Below are 22,169 nucleotides of genomic sequence, written 5' to 3'. Positions count from 1 at the left end.
CTCATGTTGAGATGGAACTTCCAGTGTTCCAGTTTGCATCCTTCTTGACACCCACCCTTCAGATATTTGTATATATTAATAAGATCCCCTCTCAGTCTTCTCTACACTAAACAGCCCCAGGTCTTTCCTCATAAGACAGGTGCTCCAGTCCCTTAAGCATCATCGTTGTAACCCTCCGCTGGACTCTTTCCAGCATATCCCTGTCCATCTTGAACTGGGGAGCCCAGAACTGGGCACAGTACTCCAGATGTGGTCTTACTAGGGCAGAGTAGAGGGGGAGGATAACATCCCTCGACTTGCTGGACACACTCTTTCTTAATGCACCCCAGGATACCATTGGCCTTCTTGGCCACAAGGGCACATTGATGACCCATGGATGACTTTTCCACCAAGGTCCTCTACAGAACTGCTTTCTAGCAGGTCAGCTCCTAATCTGTACTGGTGCATGTACTGGTGCATTCCTTCCTAGGTGTAGGACTCTACACCTAGTCTTGTTGAACCTCATTAGGTTCCTCTTTGCCCTGCTCTCCAATCTGTCCAAATCTTGCTGAATTATGCTTTCGTTGTTTGACTCAAAATGGTGTTTTGAAGAAGTTTTACTTAGCTGTGTATCCAATGAGTCCATCACTGCATTAAATAGGTAGAAAAATATTTTTGGGGAGAGAAGCGAGAGGATGATATGGAAATCAGAGGTCATGGAATGCTATAGTCTAAAGCATCCCTTACCTTTTCAAAGTATCACTCCATCAGTAGTCGATAAGGGTTGGGAATCAGACCAAAGAAAACAGTCACCCATCAAGGCAGTTTCTGTTGTCTATCTGGAAAGTTGCTTTATCACAACTGTCAGAGAGAGGTTTCAGAAATGGTAAGTAGGTAGTCATGCAGACAATACATGCATGTTGCAAAAATGCAAAGGGTGAAAGATTTTTTTAGTGAAATAATCTCATTTTCTTAGAAGAGATCCAGCACAGATCTGCCAGAAACAGGTAAGAAATAAATGTAAAATTAGATGCTTCAAATTGTTGTTGTCATAAGTTTCCTTTGCTCCCCAGTTTGCAAAGTGATTCTTCCTTCTGTTCCCATAGGTCCCTATCTACCTAATCTAAGAGAACTGAAGTTGAACAATAGCTTGCTTGTGTCTGTGAGGTAAGAAATAAATTGTAACTGAAATAAACATAAAGTATAACTGCCCTCAGTTTTATTTAAATTATAAAATCTTTATTTGTGCTGCTTTCATTTCTTCCATTTCCCCATGCTGTGATAATGGATTAGGTCATGAGTAATGACAAATACGCTCAATGAACATACACTCCACAACTGCTTAGGTTTATGGACAGGACCTGAGCTGGAATAAATCAGGGCAGTGATGCCAATGAAGCAGCCTCAGTCTGCAACCAGGGAAGTTCCTCTCACACTGAAATCCATGGAAATTTGTTGAAAATTTGAAAGGGGCTAGAAATACACCTCTTATCAATGTCTAAACACTTGGATTTCAGACTGTTTCAGCTGTTGGGCTTTTCTTGTGCACAGTAGCCTGTACTATAGAGGTCAAAGTACTTGCTCAGCTGATTAAAATAACTTTGGCTTTATTGAAGTCAATGAAGTTGTGTTTTTGAGAGCTGCTGTGAAGACTGCATGTCCCTGGCTTGCTGAGGGAGTAAAAAAAAAATATTTTTTATCAGATTGCTTTTATTCTCAATTCTGGGATGAATAAAAAGATATGTTTAAAAAATGGTAGGTTGATATCTTTATGAAAGGGCTTTTAAATCAAATAGGGAAATCTCAGGAATTTGTACCCATATGTTTGTTAGCAGGAGCTGTTTCACCAGCTGATGTTCATTTCCTCCCATTGAGGCCTACACATTGTAGCCAGTGGAAGACAGGTCTGTTCCCAGGGCTACTTAAGCAACTGCTTTTAACAGAGGGAGGATATTATATTTTAAATAAGATTAAATGCGGGGACTGCAGAATGTGGGGACAGAGGGATATAGAGGAAGGAGTGCAGATTTCCTTTTTTCAGATAGAGTTCACATTTCTTTGCTGCAGTTTGCATTGCATGCAGTTCTCAAATTGCTCTTGCCCTATTGCAGAAGAGTCCCCCAGAACAAAAAAGCAATAATCTTAGTCCATTTGAGTCAGTAAAGTTGTAATGGGAGAGTGGAAATGAGATAGCATCTGAAGGTGCAAGGACACTGAAGTAGCAAAGTGCAGAGTACATTCAAATTCAACAATTCTCATGCTTTTGTGAATCTTAGGATAGGGAGGTTTTTTTGTATTTTTTAGGTATTTTTTACCATCAGGTCCTGGGTATAAGACTGGCTACACAAGAACCTCTCTATTAACTTTTTGAAAAGTTTCCAGCCCCCTTACCTGTGGACAAATAACTAAAAATGCAAAGCAGCTGATTTGAGTAAGGATTTTGCTGATCATTTCATGACTTTAAGAAACCAGAGCCTAACTAATTCTTAATTGAGGGCAAGAGCTTTAAACTAATGTTTAAAAAGTATGTTTGAGACCTGAATCAGGATCTTCAGAAACTTGAGAGAACATTTGAGTTGAAACTTAATCTCTGTATCAATGAGTCTTCTCTGTATTAATGCCTGAAGATCCCTGGAAATATTATAAACCTTGGCAAAATTGCTGTAACTTCAGGTTTTTTTTTAGCATCGACAGTTTTAAGGAAATTAATATTATTCATAGAAAGTATGATTTTGGGACAGAAATACAGCTACTTTTATCCAAGTGGATTATTTTCAGTAAAACACAATCAGCATATCTGCGTTAGGCCTTAGGGAAATCTGATTGTTTTGATCATTTACCAGTTTTGGGTAGGCCTCTCAGAGATGTCTAGCTCTCCCTTGACTAGGAAGGTAATATAATACTTCTATCTTTCCTTTATTTAATTTTACCAGGTTGGGTGCCCAAAGTAGAAAGTGTGAATGCCTTTATAACCTTGGATATCAGGGAGTATGATGGGTTGATTAACCAGCAAGGGAAACTGAACTTGTTTTCTGTACAAATGGAGCTCAGGCTCCACTCTGCAGCAAGCATGGAGGACATCAAAACCAAATTTGTGGTCTTGCAGGGTTTTTCCGTGGTTCTTGCCTTCAGCACTATGTTTTATACTGCCCTCCCTAGCTGATGCTCCCCTGCCACCTATTTCAGACTATCAGGTACAGAAGGTGCCTGTAAGGAACAGGGTTATGAGGCAGGTTGTACCACTGCAGCTACAAATTTTAAAGTCTCCTTGTCATGACAGAATCAGTAGGGAGTGTCTGGTGCATTGATCTGCCAGTAAACACCTGCAAGGTAAGGTAAACCCATAATTCAATAAATAATTGTGCTCCTTCTTTGTTCACCATCTGAACAGACACACTACCTCAGGCATACTTGGTAAAAAGTGACCTTTCCTTTCAGGATGTTGCCTTGTGCTATGCACCCACCCAAGATGAGAGTTTACCTTCTCTTTACTGCTGCCTCAGCCACTACCTTGCTACTGTAGCTCTGTGGAATATTTGAACAGTAAATACCTCTGCTGGTGCCTGGGCTTGTTGACATTGAAGCCCTCAAACCTTTTCCATGTACAATTTTCTCTGGAGTTGGGCTTCACTTGGTATTGTCCAGCCAGGACATAGGGCTCACCTCAATGTGAACACTCCCTGAGCCGCGAATGTGCTGGCAGTATAGTGTGTTGCAGGGCATCAGGGGTCTAGAAATCAGATGGTGGACACTTCTCAGCTTTTTCCTTCTTGTGAGAAGGTCTGAGGCTAGAGGCCATCCTGCCGTTCTTCTCTGGCATTTGAGGGTGCATGCATCCACACCTGCAAAAGCCAAAAAATCTTTGGCTCTCACCATCTGTACACCATTTCTCCTTTCCTTCCCTTCATCAAGAAAACACAGAGATAAGAATTCTTGCTACTTCCAAAGGGAACCTCTGAAATCCTATATTAATCTGTGCTTTGGTATTGCAAATATTGTTTGCTTAAAAGTGGTAATTACTTAAGAGGCATCATTTGCTTTTAGTGAACAAGGGACCTTTTAGGGATCCACAAGCTCACCTGATTCCGTTCTCTGGGATTACAGGGGCAGCTTTACTCTTTGCACCAACTGGAGATAGCAATGGCAATGACTAGATGCTTTGTGGCTGACTAGGCTTTGACTAGACTAGGCTTTGTGGCTGAGCTACTGCACCAGAACTTCAAAACTAAAACTCAGTTCCTGGGTTAGTTGTAGAAATTTACCATATTTTCAGCCTCAGTTGTTTACTTCATATATTATTCCAGGGCAGTCTTTTGAATGAGTTGTGTGCAAGGCTTTGCCTAATGGGACCATCATCTCATCTACATGCTCTGGGTGGCTACTATAAAATAAAGAATGAAACATTGGTAATAACTAGCTGATTTCTGCCAGCAAATAAGTACTTACATTTCTGGCTAATAGGGTTTGCAGCTGCTCTTTTTCAGCTGTCAATGTCAGGGATGACTTATAAAATCTTATATCTAAATGTTCAAATTAACATTTAGTCAGTGATGAGAAAGAATGGTTATAACTGTCATCTGAGAAAACCTAAAGAACTGGGTTGAAAAGCAGTAGTAATTAGCCCATTTCCAGTGGAGCTATCCAGCTGTGGAAGGGTAGTTTTAATGGAAATAATCTTGATGGAAATAATCTTAGTGTTAGTTTAATGGGTTTGTAGGTTGTTTTGATTCTCTCCTGCAAGAGAGTTACCTGGAGCTTGTTTGGCTTTTTTATTGAAAACAATTATATTCAGTGAGAAATTATATTCAGTGAGAAATATGAGAATGCAAGATAAGTAATGATTTTTTTAAAAGGGAGTGAATTAGGTTGAGGGGGAAATTAAGCTATGTGATTGTATTCGTCAGCTGGTAATTGCCAAGCAATATGAATAAGCAATGAATAAATATAGAGAATTTCAGTGTACAATCATGTTATGGTTTAAGTGGACGTGGCAAGTTATTGACATGTCTAAGAGCAACTAGAGAGAGAGGGTCTTTAGGACCCCAAAGGACCCAGGAGGGCTGGAACAAAGAGGGGTCAGTATTCCCTCCCACTTCCTGCCATACTCTGTAAAGCCAAGAGAACTAGAAGCTCAGCTGCTTTTTCATGCGCCTTTCTTCCTTGCTGCTGCTGCTCGGAGGTTCTTCAACTCACCACGTGCTCTCCAGAATCCAACTCTACCAGCTGCTGCCAGGAGCCGTGGACCCTTCTCCTGAGTCGGCCTTGCTGCAGAGGCCTCTCACCTAATCCTGTGATCATCAAGATCAGTTTTTTATGTATCTGTATATGAGTTTATATCCTCACCCCACGTGTTACTCCCTTTTCTGTGTTACAGTAAGTTTGTTCTGGTTTCACTTTCCTACCCTTAAGTCTCTCTTCCTTATTCCCCTTTTATTTTCCCTTGGGAGAGTGGATGGGGGTTAATAGAGAGCATTTCTGCACTCTGGTTTGTGGTTTGCCCTGACCACTAAACCTGGATGGATCAGTATTTATAATCTAATTTCTATAAAAGATTCTCCATGCAAGAGCTGATACAAATGTTCTTATTCTCGCTGGACACATTATTGCATGTAAAGGACCTGTTGTTAATTTTCCTGTAAAATATATGCACACTTTTTTTTAGATTTATATCTGATTTGCTGTTTGGCAAAGTTTTATCCTTCTATCCTGAAATCTTTACAGGGTGCATCAGGTCATTCAGGGGTGGATCCATGCCTTCAAAAAGAAATTCAGACATGCCTTTGTGTTTTAGAGAGGGAAGTTTGTGATTCCATCAGCAGGTATAATGCGTGCACATTCTTCACACTTTGCCTTAAACTGCCCTGTATGTTCTTCTCATGAGAACGTAAACACAAAGGTTTGATAATGAAATGTACCACCCACTTTTGGTAACAGAAGTTTCATGAAGGATTCTGTGTTTGAAAGACCATTTGTGGCATCTCCTGGTTTGAACTTCATCAGACTCACAGCCCTACCACTCCACTTTCTAGTGCTTCATCTCACCGTGGTGAAGAACTTACAGAGGTTTAGTTTACTCGTTGTTTAGTTTATCTTGCCTTTATCTTTAGTTTATATTATCATTACTAATTATAGTTATTATCCCTATTAAGGTCAGCATCCCAAGGTAAACCCAGTTTTAAAACAAAATGTTTATTCCATAAGAACTTCTTAAATTCAAGAAAAAAGAAGTTTTATTGCCACATGTTAAATTTTGAGCCTAGAAATAGTAAGAATTAGTAGCATAAATTTTACTCTTTATAAAATAAACACATTAAAATATAGTTGCTTAATCATACTGGAGGATTTTAAACATGTTTGAAAATGTGTTTATTTCTATAACAGGTCTTATTTTTTCACTTTTATGTGTTTAAACAGTACAGCCACCATTTCTGAAAGGACCTTCTGTAAAGTTAATCTATGTCAATGAGCAAATTCTGTATATTTTGAGTATTAGCTGTAATCTTCAATATGCAATTATTCTTCCCACTGCTTTAAAATGCAGGTGTTTTCTGAGTGGATTGAGGTATTTTGTTTTCAAGAGTCTTACTATTTTTTATTAAATATTTTCGGTTAACTGGTATTTACTTGTAAACTCAGAAAGTGTTATAATTAGAGGGAGTCATATCTCTACCTTATACACTCATAAATATTAAATACAACTCATAGTCATCTGCACTGAGGGGTTTTTTTCCTTTTTGCATTCCCAGGCTAACAATGGGAATGGTGCAGAAGAAACATTAGTCTCAACACAGTTCAAAAGTATGTCTGGTGAAATATTTAATTTCCTACTGTCTATACTAAACAGTAATACCAAATTGTTTGTACAATGTATTTGAGTTAGCTTATGTAAAAACTGATAGGTATGTCAGTTCAGAAAACTGTTATCACTGGAGAGATACAGAGACACTGAAACTCATTGTGTAAATGTCCACTGTTGAATAATGTGGCAGGTAGTCAGTTACAGGACTGTTCTGCAGCTGTTTTGGGAATATTTTCCCTTACTTCACAGCCAGAAGCCAGTCAGCTCAAGGTAATGCAATTGCTTTTCTCAAGATCAGTGTAGATCATAACCAGTTACGAGTTTTTTTGCAACTCATGAAGTTGGAATTTTACGTGGTATGCATTTCTCGCATACAAAAGACTGTGTACCATTTTGGCAACACTGTTAGTAGTTTGTAAAGGAACCATTGCAATAAGTTATTCCTGCAAAGGAACCATTGTGTATTAGCCTATCAGACTGTTATTAGACTGTTACCTGTGGGTGGCCACTACCATTGCCTCCAAAGCTACGCCAAGATGAGTGGGAGAATTTACTGCGAGCTGCTCTGAAATTTTTTATGCAGGCCCTTTGAGACTTGCATTGGCAGGAGGGTGCTGGGGAACTAAAGCAATTAATCTGTTCACATGTGATGAAGTCCCTACCCTCGTGAGGGTGTGCACGTCTGCCATGGGGCTCATCCCCATGACTGAGGACACATTACATCTGCTCCCCTGGAGCAAGCATTTGTATGAAAGAAGTCAAGGATGGGGTGTGGAATTTGCTATACATCCACTTAGCACACCTGCAAGAGATTTACGATGCCCGTTTGTGCACTGTGGAATAGATGCTGAAGTTCTGTTTTGTAGGAACAGCCTCAGGAAAGAATTTATTAGGTCTCATCTGCCTCAGTCATTTGGTTGATGGGCCCTGAGGTCCCCCAGGCTTCCCTTCTGCATCTTGTTTGCTTGTTGTAAAAGTACATCTGAAGGTCAGTACAAGCAAAGAAAGTCTTCCTTGAATTTGTTGTTTAAGGAAAAGCATTGACTCAGGGCATACGGAGGCAAGTCTGTCATGCCAAATCTGGAGTGAACATTAGAGGCTGAGAGAGAAAATACATTTGGAGGAAATTAACTGGCATTTGCCAGCCATTCACAGGCCCGAGTTGTACCTCTGTCTGTTCCTTGCAAACTTCTTTATTTTATATGTTTTCTTACTGAATATATGCACAGATTTAAAAAAATAAGGGAAAGGTACAAAGAAGAAATTACCATTAGTCACAGGAGAAAATAATTCATGTAATACAAATGTGCCAGCTCTAAACAATCTTGAGAACCCACATTCCCAGCACTGTACATTCAGACTAAATCACTTTAAATTACATTTTCTCTCTAGGTTTTCATACCAAGCTATTTCTGCAGTATCTCAAGTATTTTATTTTTTTTTTTCCCAGTGGAAACTCATCAGCCATTGCATTGACAAAAGGTGAATAGCAGCTCACATCTGATCCAATTCATAGAATCACAGGATTGTTTGGGCTGGAAGGGACCTCAAACGGATCATCTAGTCCCAACCCCCTGCATGGGCAGGGATATTTCTCTCTAGACCAGGTTGCTCAAAGCCCCATCCTGCCCTTGAACAATTCCAGAGAGGAGGCATCCACAACTTCTCTGGGCAACCTGTTCCAGTGTCTCATGACTGTCACAGTGAAGAATTTCTTCCTAATGTCAAACCTAAATCTACCCTCCTCCAGTTCAGAGTTGTTACACCTTGTCCTTTTGCTACATGCCCTTTTGCTACATCCTTCCTCAATTTTCCTGTGGGCTCCTTCAGGTACTGGAAGGCCACTACAAGTGCTCCCCAGGGCCTGCTCATCTCCAGGCTGAACAGCTCCAGCTTTCTCAGCTTATCTTCATAGGAGAGGTACTCCAGCCCTCTGATCATGCTTGTAGCCCTCTCGAGTCTAGAATTCCAGTTTTTCTGGTATTCAGAAAAATGGGGGTTGGGGACTTTTTATGTGGTGTGTGTCTTAACACCATGGAATATGTCCGCTGATTTTGATCTTTTACAGAATATTCCTTCTGCTTACACTGCAGCATTAAAAGTTTAAAGTGTTTTGAAGAATGGGATCTATGTTAAATCAAAGTGGCAATATATCTGTCTAACTATGCCAAAGCTCAGATTTGGAACATGCTGTGAAACAGGCACACAACGTGTAGGAAACAGAAAAGTTATTCATGCAGGAAATTTTACCACTGTGGGATTCCACCGTTTCATTTTCTTTTTTTTTTTTTTTTTTTAATATATGTAAACTTTCAACAGTGAGAATGAATGATTGCCACAGCTATAGGAACTGTCAGTAGTTCTGGTGCTAAATCGAGGGGCAGTGAATAGGTGAGTCTGAGAGTTTTATTTAATGCATATCTGAACTTTATCCTATTTGAAAATTCATTTGCTTTTGGGAAATCTAATGCACCCAGTCAGACGTAGCAATGGTATATTTAGTTTCTACAGCATCTCTGGGGCACAGCTTCACACTGAGGATGGGTGCTGAAGTAGGTGGAAAAAAAGAAGATCAAGGGCAGGTCTTGGCCCACAGAACACATTTTGGCAACCCCTACTTTTCAAACTGTGGGTGCTGAGCAACTGATCTTTCATTGTTAAAACACTATCAGTAACTAAGCTGACAAACAGTTTTAATGATCAAAAGGAAATTAACACATAATTACATTACTGTTCCCATGCACACGGTATATTCATGTGTTGGGGAATTGCTGTTCCTGACTCTGAGTACATCAACATTAATAAAGCCCATTATTCTCCTCTAGGTTTTCAACAGCTACTTGAAGATGAGAGCACACGAAACTAAACCTACATTTTGTGTGTATTAGCTTTAACAGAAGTGTCTGGGTTAACTTAAGCATGATTTTGACTAGTTACAGAAGCATGTGTATCAGCACTTGATTTCATTTACAAAATACCTCTCTCCTCTTGGTCTCAACAAGCACTTTTGGTTTAAATGAGGTATAATCTGACATGGAAAATGAAGTGCTTGCAAGTAGCATTGCACTTAGCGCAGTATTTCAGTTGCTACAGTGAGTTCAGTGAGGCAATGAGATGCAACAATGAGTGAAAATATTGCTAAGTCAGGAATGGCCCAGAGATGTATCTCCTTGGGGTTGGGTTCTTCTTCTGTTGTCATCTCCTGCCTCCAGATGCCAGCCTCACCTGCTGGCACTACAGACTGGGATCTCAGTCCCACTGAACACAGGGGGAGGTTTAGCACTAGTGTTAGTGGAAAAAGGATTTTTGTGTAGTGTCTCTGGTTGAAACATCGGTCATGGAAGTGTCCATGGCAAAGCTCTGGTTCTCTACCAGGGTCACCAACATGGTCTCTGACTCCTGTCCTGGACAAGAACAAAACTGCCTTGAACAGTTTGTGGTTTTGACTGCTGTAGCCAGGTAATCTCTTGTCCTTGTTTTCAGGCTTTTGCTTTGGAGGAAGAGCTGGCCAAAAGCACATGGCTCCCTGATAATATCAATTTGCTTTAGCAAGCCTACAAAAGCTGTGGCAGCTGGCTCTCACTTTTGCATAACAAAGCTGAGAAGGCAGTCATAAGCTGGACAAAGTGTGAAACTCTGAATGCTCTCCCCAATTTGCCCCTTGTTCAGCACTAGGGGAGTTGCATTTCATCCCCAGAGATCCATTTTGCTGTCAGCAAAGCATGTGGCAGAGATCTACAGGTTAAAAAAAGCAATATGCCAGGCATTTGCCCCTTTCCAAACTTGAAACACAAACAAAAGCAACCAACCAACCAACAAAGAACCCTGGAATAAAATAGTTACATCTTTCTGTTGGGAGAAATATTGCAAGTGTCATCAAGATGGGACAGCAGAGACACCCTCCTACAAAGACCTTTGTCAACAATAACTTCTTGTTCACACAGAAACTCTTCATTTGCATGAAAAAGGGAGTTGTGAAAAGATAATTTCATAGACACAGTTGTTACTTTAAAAGACCTTTGATATGGTTTCTGTTCAGCCTGAAACATGTTTGCCTTCTTCTGATGTGTTTAAGCTCATGAGTTGAAAATTGTCTAGTGAAGTGTCTTTTTGCTTAGTTTTTGAAGTCTCCAACAATGTGTTTCAACAGGGTTAGGAACCCTTAACTGTGAAAAAGCTGCATAGTTAAGAAGGAAGAATAAGGCCAGAATATTAGGTGCTACATTTCCACGGCATTTCAACTTAAGAGCAGACTTCTGGCAGCAAAAGATGGGTTGTGATCTTTGTCTTACACCTTGGGCAGTGGTTCACACTTGTGCAAGGGAGCACACAGTGCTAAAGGTAACCCATGTGCCATGGCTGTGCGAGGTGCCAATGTTTTTCAGCATATTGCTACTTGAATTTGGAAGAGTAAGTACAAAACTAGCTGAGGCTGCAATACTGCAAAACAAGTTAGGTCTTCACATTCATATGACATTTGTTCAACTACAGAAGAACATTGCAGGGAGTCATAAGGACATGGCCTCAGCGCTGCTTGCAGGGGTGGGTGGGGGCTGTGTCATGGTTTTGATCAAGTACGAGCAACACACGTGCCATCAGTTTTACAGTTTTGAATACTTTACAGCTATTTGCAAGTACAACAAAACTATTATGTAAGCTTCCTATTAGAACATATGTTACTGATTTAAATAACATTGAGGCTTTTAACGTTTTTGCTTCTGGTGTCAGAATGATCTGCACAACAAAACCATTGTGTGCTGACCGACATATGGACTGGATCATTGTTATCACAGTGAGGCTTGATAAATTCAACTTGATTTCTAGAAATCAGAGATGAGATTATATTTCTTTTTTTCCTTTATTTTGTAAGACTTTAGTTTGGTCACTGTTTTAAAACATAAATCTCTCCAATTAGCAGTGCATTCGTTTTCAGGTTTACCTTTAAAAATAAATAATATCCACATCAATAGCTATTTTTTATGTATTGCTACTGGAGATTTATTCAACAGATGCATGTGTGCTTTGAGATACTGTTTGCAAGTTCAGTGGATTTAGTGTTTTATTTCTAGGTGAATTATTTCAACCCAGCTTCCAAAAGAAAAAAATATTTTCAAGCAGATAGATATATGTGTTCAGGGCTGTGCTGCTGTGAATGTTTACAGAGTAGCTTAAGCTCAGTGAAGCTCTTCAGTATTTATTGTGGTGAGACCAAGAGCAGGACTAGGTCAGGTCTCTGTCCAATAAAATTTTGGCTGGAGCAAATAAATTCCTGAAGAACGAGGATGCTAGAAGAACACATTATTATTTCTCAAACTTATTATTACATGTTGTAAGCCAAACTGTTCCTTGCCTCTGTGCTGTTTCTCCAGTCTGGGGGGGAGGGGGGTGATGACAAGATGGGAGCATCAGATTTCATGGGAAAAAATCATAAATAGTTGTGCAGAAGTAGGGAGGGTGTTGCCAAGTCCCTCACAGAAACACAGAACTGTTTGATGAGTTCCCATCCCTACAGGATTATCTGGAGATAGTTGGAAATCAGGTTTCAAACCCTTCAGTACATGAACATTATTTTATTAAGTCAGCTATAAATGCAAGTTTCTGAGTTCAAGGTGAAACTAGGGGAGTCTGTGTTGGTTTCTTGGCACTTTTGGGTACTAAAAATATGACTCACTATTCAGTGTGTGTTCTGCAGGCAAGTGTGTAGGTGTGTGTGTGGAGGAATTGCTCTGGAAGACACTGGTTTGGCAACCTCAGAGGCTTTAATCCTCTTTATCTCTACCGAAGTGTGCATTCCCACACCAAGCTCTGTCTCTGCTTAAAAGATGACCTGTATGAACTATAGCAGAAGTGAGCAGGAACTATAATTACTTTACTTAGTAATTCCTTGCCCTTTCTGTACATTTCATGGCTTCCCCATCACCTGGTAGAGGGCAAGTGACCACTGGAATTCAGTTGTCCATTCTGTATGTTAATGGGAACTACATTTTCTCTATAGTGTCCTCTTGTTTCCTTCTATATGCTCTTTGTTTTTTGTACATCACTAGGGTGCTCCTGTGCTGTATCATACGACCAAGTGTCACCAGCTTTGTATACTATCTCATGTTTTTCCATTTTCAGCTGTCAAACTTGTAAATAATATTCTCTACCTTATTTTTTTTAGTAGATGCTGTAATTTGCAATGCATTTATATCATGCCTAACACAGGAAGGTTCTGGTCTCTCATTAATTTTAGTCTCAGTCAAAGATTATTTGAGGGGCATTGTTTTCTTACACTACTTGTATAATTATAGTGGATTTGCTCTCCTACTACCCTAGTAAATTGTTATTTAGAGTTTATTATTATATTAAAATAATTTATCCTGGTAGATTATTATCAGAGTGCAGATTCCTGTTAATTTCTTGTTAAAAAGTCACAAGATACATCTCCTTGGTTTGGGCTGATCCTACCTTCTGCACTGAACATAAATGAAAACATAACCATGTGGATACTTGCACACAGACTGTGGTCATGCATGCTCGCATGACTCCTTGCTTTGCTCTGACCACCTTCAGACTGGACTTGCCAGATAAAGTAGAACTGGAGGCACTCTCATCTCTTACAAGCTCTTAGATTCTGTCCTTACCAACCAGAATATTTCAGAAGTATTTTCAGAAATGCAGGTGCACGCATTGTTGGGAGCAGCGTGCTTTGAGTTACATTGCTGTTTCACCTTACAGCAGCTGTGCTTTCAGGGGCAGTTAGCTATGTAGTAATTAATGAGGGAGTTTTCTGATGCTGCAGCATGATTCATATAGCTTCCAAAATATTAGTTTGTTAGTTACCAAATAAAATATTTGGAGATGTACTTTGCTGTGATAATATTCCTGACTGGAGATGACTTGTTACAGATGCAGGAGTTACATCTTCAGGGCCAAAACAGGACAGCATGACCCAGAATTTTAGGCTCCTCTGGCAGCTAGCACAACTCCAGAATCAGTAAGGGGAAATTTGCTTCTGTCTTTAACTTGCAGCAAAGTTCTGCAGTTGGGGTTGGGTGGAGGAAAAAGTCTTCTTGCTTCTCTCTTCTCTCCACTGCTGCCTGTCCCTGTAGGAGGGACAGCAGGCATTTGCTCTCCATGAGAGCTGGAGTGCTCTTCTTGCGGGTAGGGGGTGAACCCTTGGGTTGCTAGCTCCCCTTCCTGGAGTATAGACAGCAAAAGCAGGCCAAGTGATACCAAACACTTACTGCAACAAAGTTCATGCTTTCTTCGTATCTTCTTTCATGGGTTGAAGGTGAGCTGAGGACAACCAACTGTATTTAGTCTCTTTAAGAAAACAGTTCCCATTAGTTTCTGTGCTTTTTTCTTTCAACTTTAAATATGCTAGTCTTGATGTGTCCCAGAGTTACCTGTAGGAGCATGAATGAAACTGAAATGGATTTGAGACTATACATTTAGTAGATAAGATGTGAAGAGTATGGTAAGAGGATTTTAGAAGTCATTTAAGTTAGTGTATTTGATTAATGTTATCAGCAGCAGGAGAATGCTTGAAGATGTGTTAGCTAATCATTCATAGTGAATACGTGCTGTGCGTGACTTAGAAGGTGGTGTGAGCAGGGACTGATCCTGTTCATGTGCACTGGGTTTAGCCATAGCCTACACTGGAACTGAAAACCATAACATACAGAGGTAAATATGACTTAGCTCTGGGACTCTTTGACCTCTGAGTAGGAGCAGGGGACTGTTTCTTCAAAATGCATGAAGTGATCAAGGTTGTAACAGTAGAGGGGATAACTGTTTGTTCACAAGGCTGCGTGTAAAAACTATTTGGAAATTAGTTCATTGTTTTGGTTGGGCATCCATTATACTGACAGAGAAAGGCTAGGAACCAAAAGCTCCTTTTCTGGCCAAAGACCTTCAGGTAGGAAGTACAAGACAAAGGAAAAATAAAATTCTCTGATCATACCTTACCATGCCATATGCAAAGTAACCAGGTTAGGATTGTCTTCAGTGTTGTGACTTGGGCCCAATATGACAACAAATAAACAGCCCTGTGGCCGCTCACTCAACTCCCCCTCCCACACACACTCTGGGATGAGGAGGACAAAGCCCAACTAGAAGCTCAGGGGTCTAGACAAAGGACAAGGAGAGTTCTTCTTCACCAACCACCAGCACCGTTCTGCCTCTCCAGCTCAGCTCTTCCTTGTCTTCAAGTGCTCGCTCTGCTCAGCTCTTACCTTATTTCTTTCGTATGTTAATCACAGAGGCTCATCTATTGTCCCTCTAATGGCTCCTTGGCTGGGTTTGGAGCAGGGGGAGCTTCTCAGCTTCTTAGCGGAGCCACCCCCTGGGGCCCTTCCCCCCGCTACCAAAAAACTGGGCCAAACCAAACCAGCACATTCGGTTTTGCTGGCCTAATAAACAGCATATATTGGAAACACTTGTTTCAGTGATATGAAGATGAAAGCGACTGCTTTCCTGTTTAGGGGTTTACAGGAAAGAAAATTAGCCTGAAATTTGAAAAACTTACCAGTGCTTGAAGTGGGTTGTGAAATGAGCAATGTAATTCCTTTGCATTACTCCTAATAATGTATTTGTCTTGATGGATGTGTTGGCCTTGGTTTATGGTAGGTTCTGCTTTTGTAATTTAATTTAATTTATTTCTAATTATAGGCCTGCAGCTTCTAAATCTAATAATAAATTTATGTAAATATTACTCTGGGAGTCACCTGTTCCTTAAGGAAACCTTAGAATCAGTGTTTGTTTTATTTATAAATTATGCACAATGTAAATAGTCCCTGGAAGATCTTCTGCAAGGCTGGGGATGTGATGACATACAGGATATTAGGATCTTTCAGGTCAGGCAAATCTCAGTGAGTACTTGGAAAGAACTATGACAAACTTCCATTTTTTTAGGGGCTTATCTGGTCATGGGTACAGTGACACCATGACAAGTGTTATGATATCTTATAGGTTGAGGTAAGATTAGAGTGAATTAACAGAAGGAACTGTATTGTTTGTATGTGAAGGGAGTTTCTGTGTGTGCATCACTTTCTTTATCTTTGTGTCTCTGTACTAGAAACAAATGTCCTATGTCAGTATGGGCAAGCTGCCTAGATGCACACAATTCAGTGGAAGAGTTGTGGTTTATGTCAGCTGAGGGTTTTCTCCTGCAAGGAGGAGTAGCCTTAGAAGGAAAGAGATGTGTCATGTGACTGAGATTTTTCTTGTTTGGTTTGTTCTGGCAGTTAGGTCAGCTGCACTCTTTGTACTTCAAAGGCTATAAAATATTACGTAAACACATTGCATGATGCAGCCATTGTGAGTTTACTTAAATCTGCAACATCCAGGGAAGAGATGATCAGAGGCACCCAGTGCCTGGGGACTGTGCAGTGGTAAAAGATGGGTGAAGTGAGATAGGTCTGAATGATGCCTATGGACAAACTGAGCCCCAGAAGGCAGAGGGGTGAAAATCCCCAATTTCACCATAGAATATTGTTTAACAAAAGAGGAGCATTTGAGGATATTTTTCCATGCATGCATCCTTTATTCCATGTTATGCAGCCCCCTTTCTCCTGACATGGCCCTTCCCAAGTGTTCAGCTGGTGGAGAAACAACTGAAAACAGAGACAAAAATACGCCTATCCCCACCTGTGAAAGCACTCCTTCCTGACCTCTTGGACTGGCTAGCTGTGCAGTGTCACCGAAAGAGGCAATTTGACTGTTGGGTTTTTGCTGCAAAGCTGCATCAAAACTGCAAGAGGTTCTCAGAGGGCAATGCAAAGCTGCTGGTTTTCCCCATGGTCCATAAAAGGAAGATAGGAGTAAGAGAACTGTTACCTTTATTCCAAGACCAGAAGGGATCCCATGACCATATTCTTTTATCTTCTGCTTTTTTCCCTAGACAATGAATTAAAGTGTATCTTATTTATTATAATGTGTATTATAACTATGGGTCTTAGAAAAGGTAGCTATTTCACAATTTTGAAGTCCAAGAATTTCTATTTAAGAACTATTTTAACTGTTCGGTTGTCTTTCTGGGCAACTGGCCCTGCTTGAGCATGGGGGTTGGACAAGATGACCTCACAGGGTTCCTTCCAACCTCAAGCACTGCTGTGATTCTGTGATCTCCATGCTAGCCACTACCTCCTCTGATAAAGTGTTTTTGTATTTAGTTCCTCTCTGTTTAGTTCTTTAATAAATACTCTGATATCACAGCTACAGTAAACAATTCTGAGCTTTTAGTTGGTTTGGGATTTGATAAAGTGTTGTATTTTGTTGTATGTTTGAGTAGTGGCCTTATGCAACTTAATGGTACCAAAGATGGAAAATGGTTAAGCTTCCAATTTTATTTGCTATGCATTTTGGATTATCGTTGTATTATGCACTGTTGCAACGTCAGTGGGACACTACACATGCATGGAGTTAAGCAGGTCAGTATGTGCTTTTCTGGGTTAGGACCAGAAAGCTTAGAATTAATACAAATGATCTCTTATTTATATTTTGCCAGACCTAAAGGGTAGGAAAGTAGGATAGAAATAATTACACTTTTCTGCTGATTCAAAAAATGTTATTTGGCAAGAGGGCTATTCCTTTCAACTGGAAAATCAGAAGAAAGATAACTCCATAAGAGGACAGAGTGACATGATGTCCAGTGGGCTCAGATATGTTAATTTAAGTTATGTGAATGTCAACATAAGTAAACCTCACTTAATTCTTAGCAATTACCTGTGATTTATGACAGAATTACCATGATGTAGCTCTTGGAAGAATCTTAATCAAACTGAACTGGTAATGTTGTCATACAAGACCAAAGATATCTGTGAGAGAGAGAGAAATGTAGGAAGGGGTATAATTTCATTCTTCACCTTTGAAGATGAATATTTTTAATGATGTTTCTTGTAAGCTAGGTGAGATTTGAAGGAAATAGCAGTGGCTTAGTCGGAGGAAAAAGAAAGCAAGTCTTGAGTTCCTTCATCCATTCAAATGGAGCCTCAACTTTTTCTTTTATAAGGGATCTTGGAACCACATTGTCCCATCTCCACATCCTGTGGATGGCTCATTGTGGGCTCTCAGATTTAGATGGGATATCTTCCTGCAGCTCCCTAAAAGTAAGTATAGATGTGCCTTGCCAAATTACAATCTTAAAACTATCTTCAGTTGAACTCTTCTCTTTACCTGTAGTCTTTGTTCTCTTTTCACCCTTTGTTTTGCTAAAGGACTTCAGTTGAATGGCTTGAATGTTTTAGATTAACAGATGCTACAGTATTATTTTTTTTTTAAATGAGGTGTAATATTCAGGTCTGGTCCTGAAGATGTCTAATGTATCATAGCATTAATATGCCACATTAGCTCTAGTTGTTTAAGTCAGCAGCAGCCACACTTGGGAAATGTTCGCTTCCATGGTAATTTCATTCTGTGCTATGTAATATTTTGAATATTAAAAAGTATTTTACAAAGCTTGAGTTTTACTTGTACAAACCTGTGGTTTACATATTTATTCTGTTTACTTCTGCTGAGGAACTCTACATAGCCTATAACAATATCTCAGACCTGAGCCAGCTGACCTGGTTGGATTGCCTTGAGGTTTTGGACCTGGAAGGGAACAATATTGAGGACATTAACCAGATGCAGTACCTGGGACTTTGTTGCAAGCTGAGCCACCTGACGGTGGAGGGCAACCTTATTTGTCTGAAGCCAAATGCAGAATCTGCAGAGGTGAGGACTTGATTTGCACATATTGTGTTAATATTTGGCAGTGCTCTTTTAATTTGAGTTGGAAATGGGAGACAGTTCTGCATCTTCCTACTGTGTCATTCTGAGTGAATTGTTGGGGTATAAAAATAAACATCTTGGCAGGTACTGAAAAGGTAACTTGAAGAAAATCAGAGTTTAAAAAACTTGATCAAATAAGACTGTTCCCTGTTTCGATCACATAATGTCTAATGCAAAGCATCAGATGACAGTTTATGGCCAGTGCACAATATATGGTCATTCAGGTGATTTGGAAGGTCACAGATCTATGGATACACATCTAGCCATGCAATACACAGCAATCACTAAGGGTAGCACAATCCCCGATGGCACTGTAAAGACCTGATACCACAGGGGTTAGAAAGCAGAGCAGGAGCTGGCACTGAGTCCTCTGTGCCATACTCCATAGCTTCGCTGTGCATTTCAAAGTGATCGTGCCCCTGCCATTAATTTGTGTAAAAGGGTGCTGGTTTTAGACTTGAAAACTAAGGTGTTATCACTAAAACTTGGTTATGGCTGTCTCTGCTCCTGTGCAAGTAGTGGCATTCAAATGCCAGTCAGAATTTGGTGAGGGAATCTCCACGATCATATGTTTTACACTGGGAAGCTGTGTAAAACAGCTGAGTGTAAACACAGCCCTGGCATGGTTACAAAGCTGACCCTGCTCTTGTCTGCTGAGGCCTGACTCTGTGAGCTTTGATGCTTTCTTGGTTTCAACTGATGTTATTTGCATTTCTTCATGGTACATAAAAGTATAAATATAAGTATAAATATGTAAAAGAACAGGTGTAAGCTTACTTTGGTGTGTCCTAGATGGCCAGCTCTAATTCCTCAAGCTCCTTCTTGTATTCTGGCCCTTGTTGGAGCTCTGCAAAAGCTCTCCTATTTATTTACTTTCAGTCAACATAATGCTCCAGCTAAATTTACTGCTATTTCTTCAGACAGACTGCTCTCTGTAATTTGATTTTCAGATGAGCTCATCTTCCCCTGTAATCTAAACCAAGAGCAACAACCTGATGATAAATTCTGCAGCTTCTGTTGCAGTAATGTAACATGAGCATGACATGATGCTTCTCTCCAACAGAGCATGGCTGGAAATTGGCTGCAGCCCAGGCGTACATATGGTACAGGGTAGCATGGCAATTGGTTGGCTCGTTTTCTAAATTAAGATTAAAGGCTTAGTTAGATAAATTTAGTGTCTGCCTCTTAACAACAACAAACACATGCTTTATTTGGTGAGTTCACTCTGCTAGCCTCGGTGCTGTGTTGTGCAGAGGGAGGGAGCATACAGCTAGCCAGGTTCCACAGGAAGATTTCTGTTTGTGACAACCCCATGTGGAATGAGGACTTTGCTTTGTGGGGTTTTCTAATACTGCACGCAATGTCTTAAAAAAAAAGTGACTTTATCTAGATTAAGCAATTGATTTGTAAGTTGCTGTCCATTCATATTCTGACACTAGCAGTGCACTCTTGCTTTATACTTTCTTTAAGCAGAAGAGATTGCCATCACCATTTGCTGCCTTGTATTATGAGACTATTTTAGCCAATAACATTCTAATTGCAAAGCAGCATGACTGAGGCAGCCCTGAGGAATTGCTAAGTTTTTGCAAAGATGAAGGTGCCACGTGAAACTGTCTTTCTACCATTGGAATCCATACAAAACAGCTCAATTTGCATGATCTCCAAGCACAGTTGTAACATTCTGGATTGGTTCAGACGTACATGTGCTCATCAATAATTTTATAATATGCCAGCTCCACCCACACATGAAGAAGGAGGCTGTACCAGTGCTTTAGCCCATTCCTGTCACACTGAGTTCATATGCTTTGGGAGCAATTAAGTTGATTTTCCAACACAAACAAAAGAAACACGAGTGTAGTCTGTTTTAGCCTTCTGTGTACCTCATGTTGGCATGCAACCTCTTGCAGAACAAAAATGTACTTTGAAATAAGCCATCACTTCTAACAGTGTATCAAATCACATACCAAACCCCTGAAGACCACTGCCAACCTCATGAAGTTCAACAAGGCCATGTACAAGGTCCTGTGCATGGGTCGGGGCCATCCCAAGCACAAATACAGGTCAGGCAGGGAATGGATTGACATCACTTGGGGGTGTTGATTGATGAGAAGCTCAACATAAGCTGGCAATGTGTGCTTGCAGCCCAGAAAGCCAACCATGTCCTGGACTGCATCAACAGAAGTATGATCAGCAGGTTGAGGCAGGTGATTCTACCCCTCTACTCTGCTCTCATGAAACACCAAGCTTGAGTACTGTGTCCAGTTCTGGAGCCCCCAATGCAGGAAGCTCTTGGAGAGAGTCCAGAGAAGGGCCACAAAGATAAATGGGGGGCTGGAGCCCTCTCCTACAAAGACAGGCTGCGAGAATTGGGGCTGTTCAGACTGGAGAAGAGAAGGCTCCAGGGAGACCTTATAGCAGCCTTCTAGTACCTGAAGGGGCTACAGGAAAGCTGGGGAGGGACTTTTTATAAGGGCATGAAACGATAGGACCAGGGGTAATGGTTTTAAACTGGAAGAGGGTAGATTTAGGTTAGACATTAGGAAGACATTTATTTAGTGTGATGGTGGTGAGACACTGGAACAGATTGCCCGGAGGAGTTGTAGATGCCCCATCCTTGGAAGCGTCCAAGACCAGACTCAGTGAGGCTGTGAGCAACCTGATCTAGTGGAAGGTGTCCCTGCCTATTCAGGAGCATTGGAACTAAGTGATCTTTAAGGCCCCTTCCAACGCAAACCATTCTAAAAAAACCAAACCCAAACCCAAACAAATGAACAAAAATCACAAAACCAAAACAAACAAACAAACAAACAAAAAACCCACCAAAAAATACTCCCCACACACAAAAAACCAAACCACAATCCATGCAAATAATATTTTTTTTTTGTCAGCAGGTGTTTTCAAGTCATAACATATTTTTAAGTCTTGGTATTACCCAAGTATTGATGCACCAACCAAAGAATCACAAAAACAGGAAGAGAGGCTGGCTGAATTCTGAGGGTGCCCAGGCTTTCCATGAGCATCAGTGGGCTTTTTGTACATGATACATAATATAACAAAGACATGCCAAAGTTATCAGTGGGTAAACAGCATGGGCAGGGGGCATGTGTTTGCGCTGCTCAGGACATGTTCACAATCAATTTGAGTAGAAATTACGTGAGGGGAAAGCACAGTGAAGTTAAACTTCTGATTGTATTTATTTCTATTGAATTACATTAATAGGTTTGCCTCATACAAGGCATTTCAAGTTGCATTGCAGTCATGCAAATTGAAAACTGCTGTACTGCTGGTGGAAGTTGACAGTCTGTTAAATAAACTGTTCAAGTGTGTATTTTCTCAATTTCTTCAGGAACCAGATTATAATTACAGAGCTGAAGTAAAAAAACTCATTCCCCACTTGGAGTATTTGGATGACATACCAGCAAGCCAGACTGCTCTCCTTCCTTCCAAAAAGATGCATGAGGATTGCCTAATTACCAAGGAATCCATCAAGGAAGGTGCTTTAGCTGGAGACATTTCATGGTTAGGTATGCAAGGTTTCCTGTTGGGGTTCACTTTTCAGATTTATGATGTGTGAAAAAGAAGATGCTGAACAAGCTGGTCTTTCAAAGGCAACATTTCATTATAGCAAAGTCTTCTT

The 22,169-nt window shown here is 40.4% G+C and overlaps 1 protein-coding gene across 1 annotated transcript in view; it reads left to right on the top strand.

Moving 5' to 3' along the window:
* LRRC56 (leucine rich repeat containing 56) overlaps positions 1–22,169 on the top strand; it is a 71,881-nt gene that overhangs the window by 25,403 nt on the left and 24,309 nt on the right. The window contains exons 4-7 of the mRNA XM_051621068.1: positions 1,086–1,146; positions 17,772–17,868; positions 18,278–18,475; positions 21,879–22,065. Of these exons, the coding sequence (XP_051477028.1) occupies positions 1,086–1,146; positions 17,772–17,868; positions 18,278–18,475; positions 21,879–22,065 (543 nt within the window). The remainder of the gene's footprint in view (positions 1–1,085; positions 1,147–17,771; positions 17,869–18,277; positions 18,476–21,878; positions 22,066–22,169) is intronic.

Source organism: Apus apus, chromosome 5 (assembly GCF_020740795.1).
Source record: "Apus apus isolate bApuApu2 chromosome 5, bApuApu2.pri.cur, whole genome shotgun sequence".
Taxonomy (NCBI): Eukaryota; Metazoa; Chordata; class Aves; order Apodiformes; family Apodidae; genus Apus; species Apus apus.
Note: the sequence above shows the minus strand (reverse complement) of the source record. Positions and strands in the feature narration are given on the sequence as shown.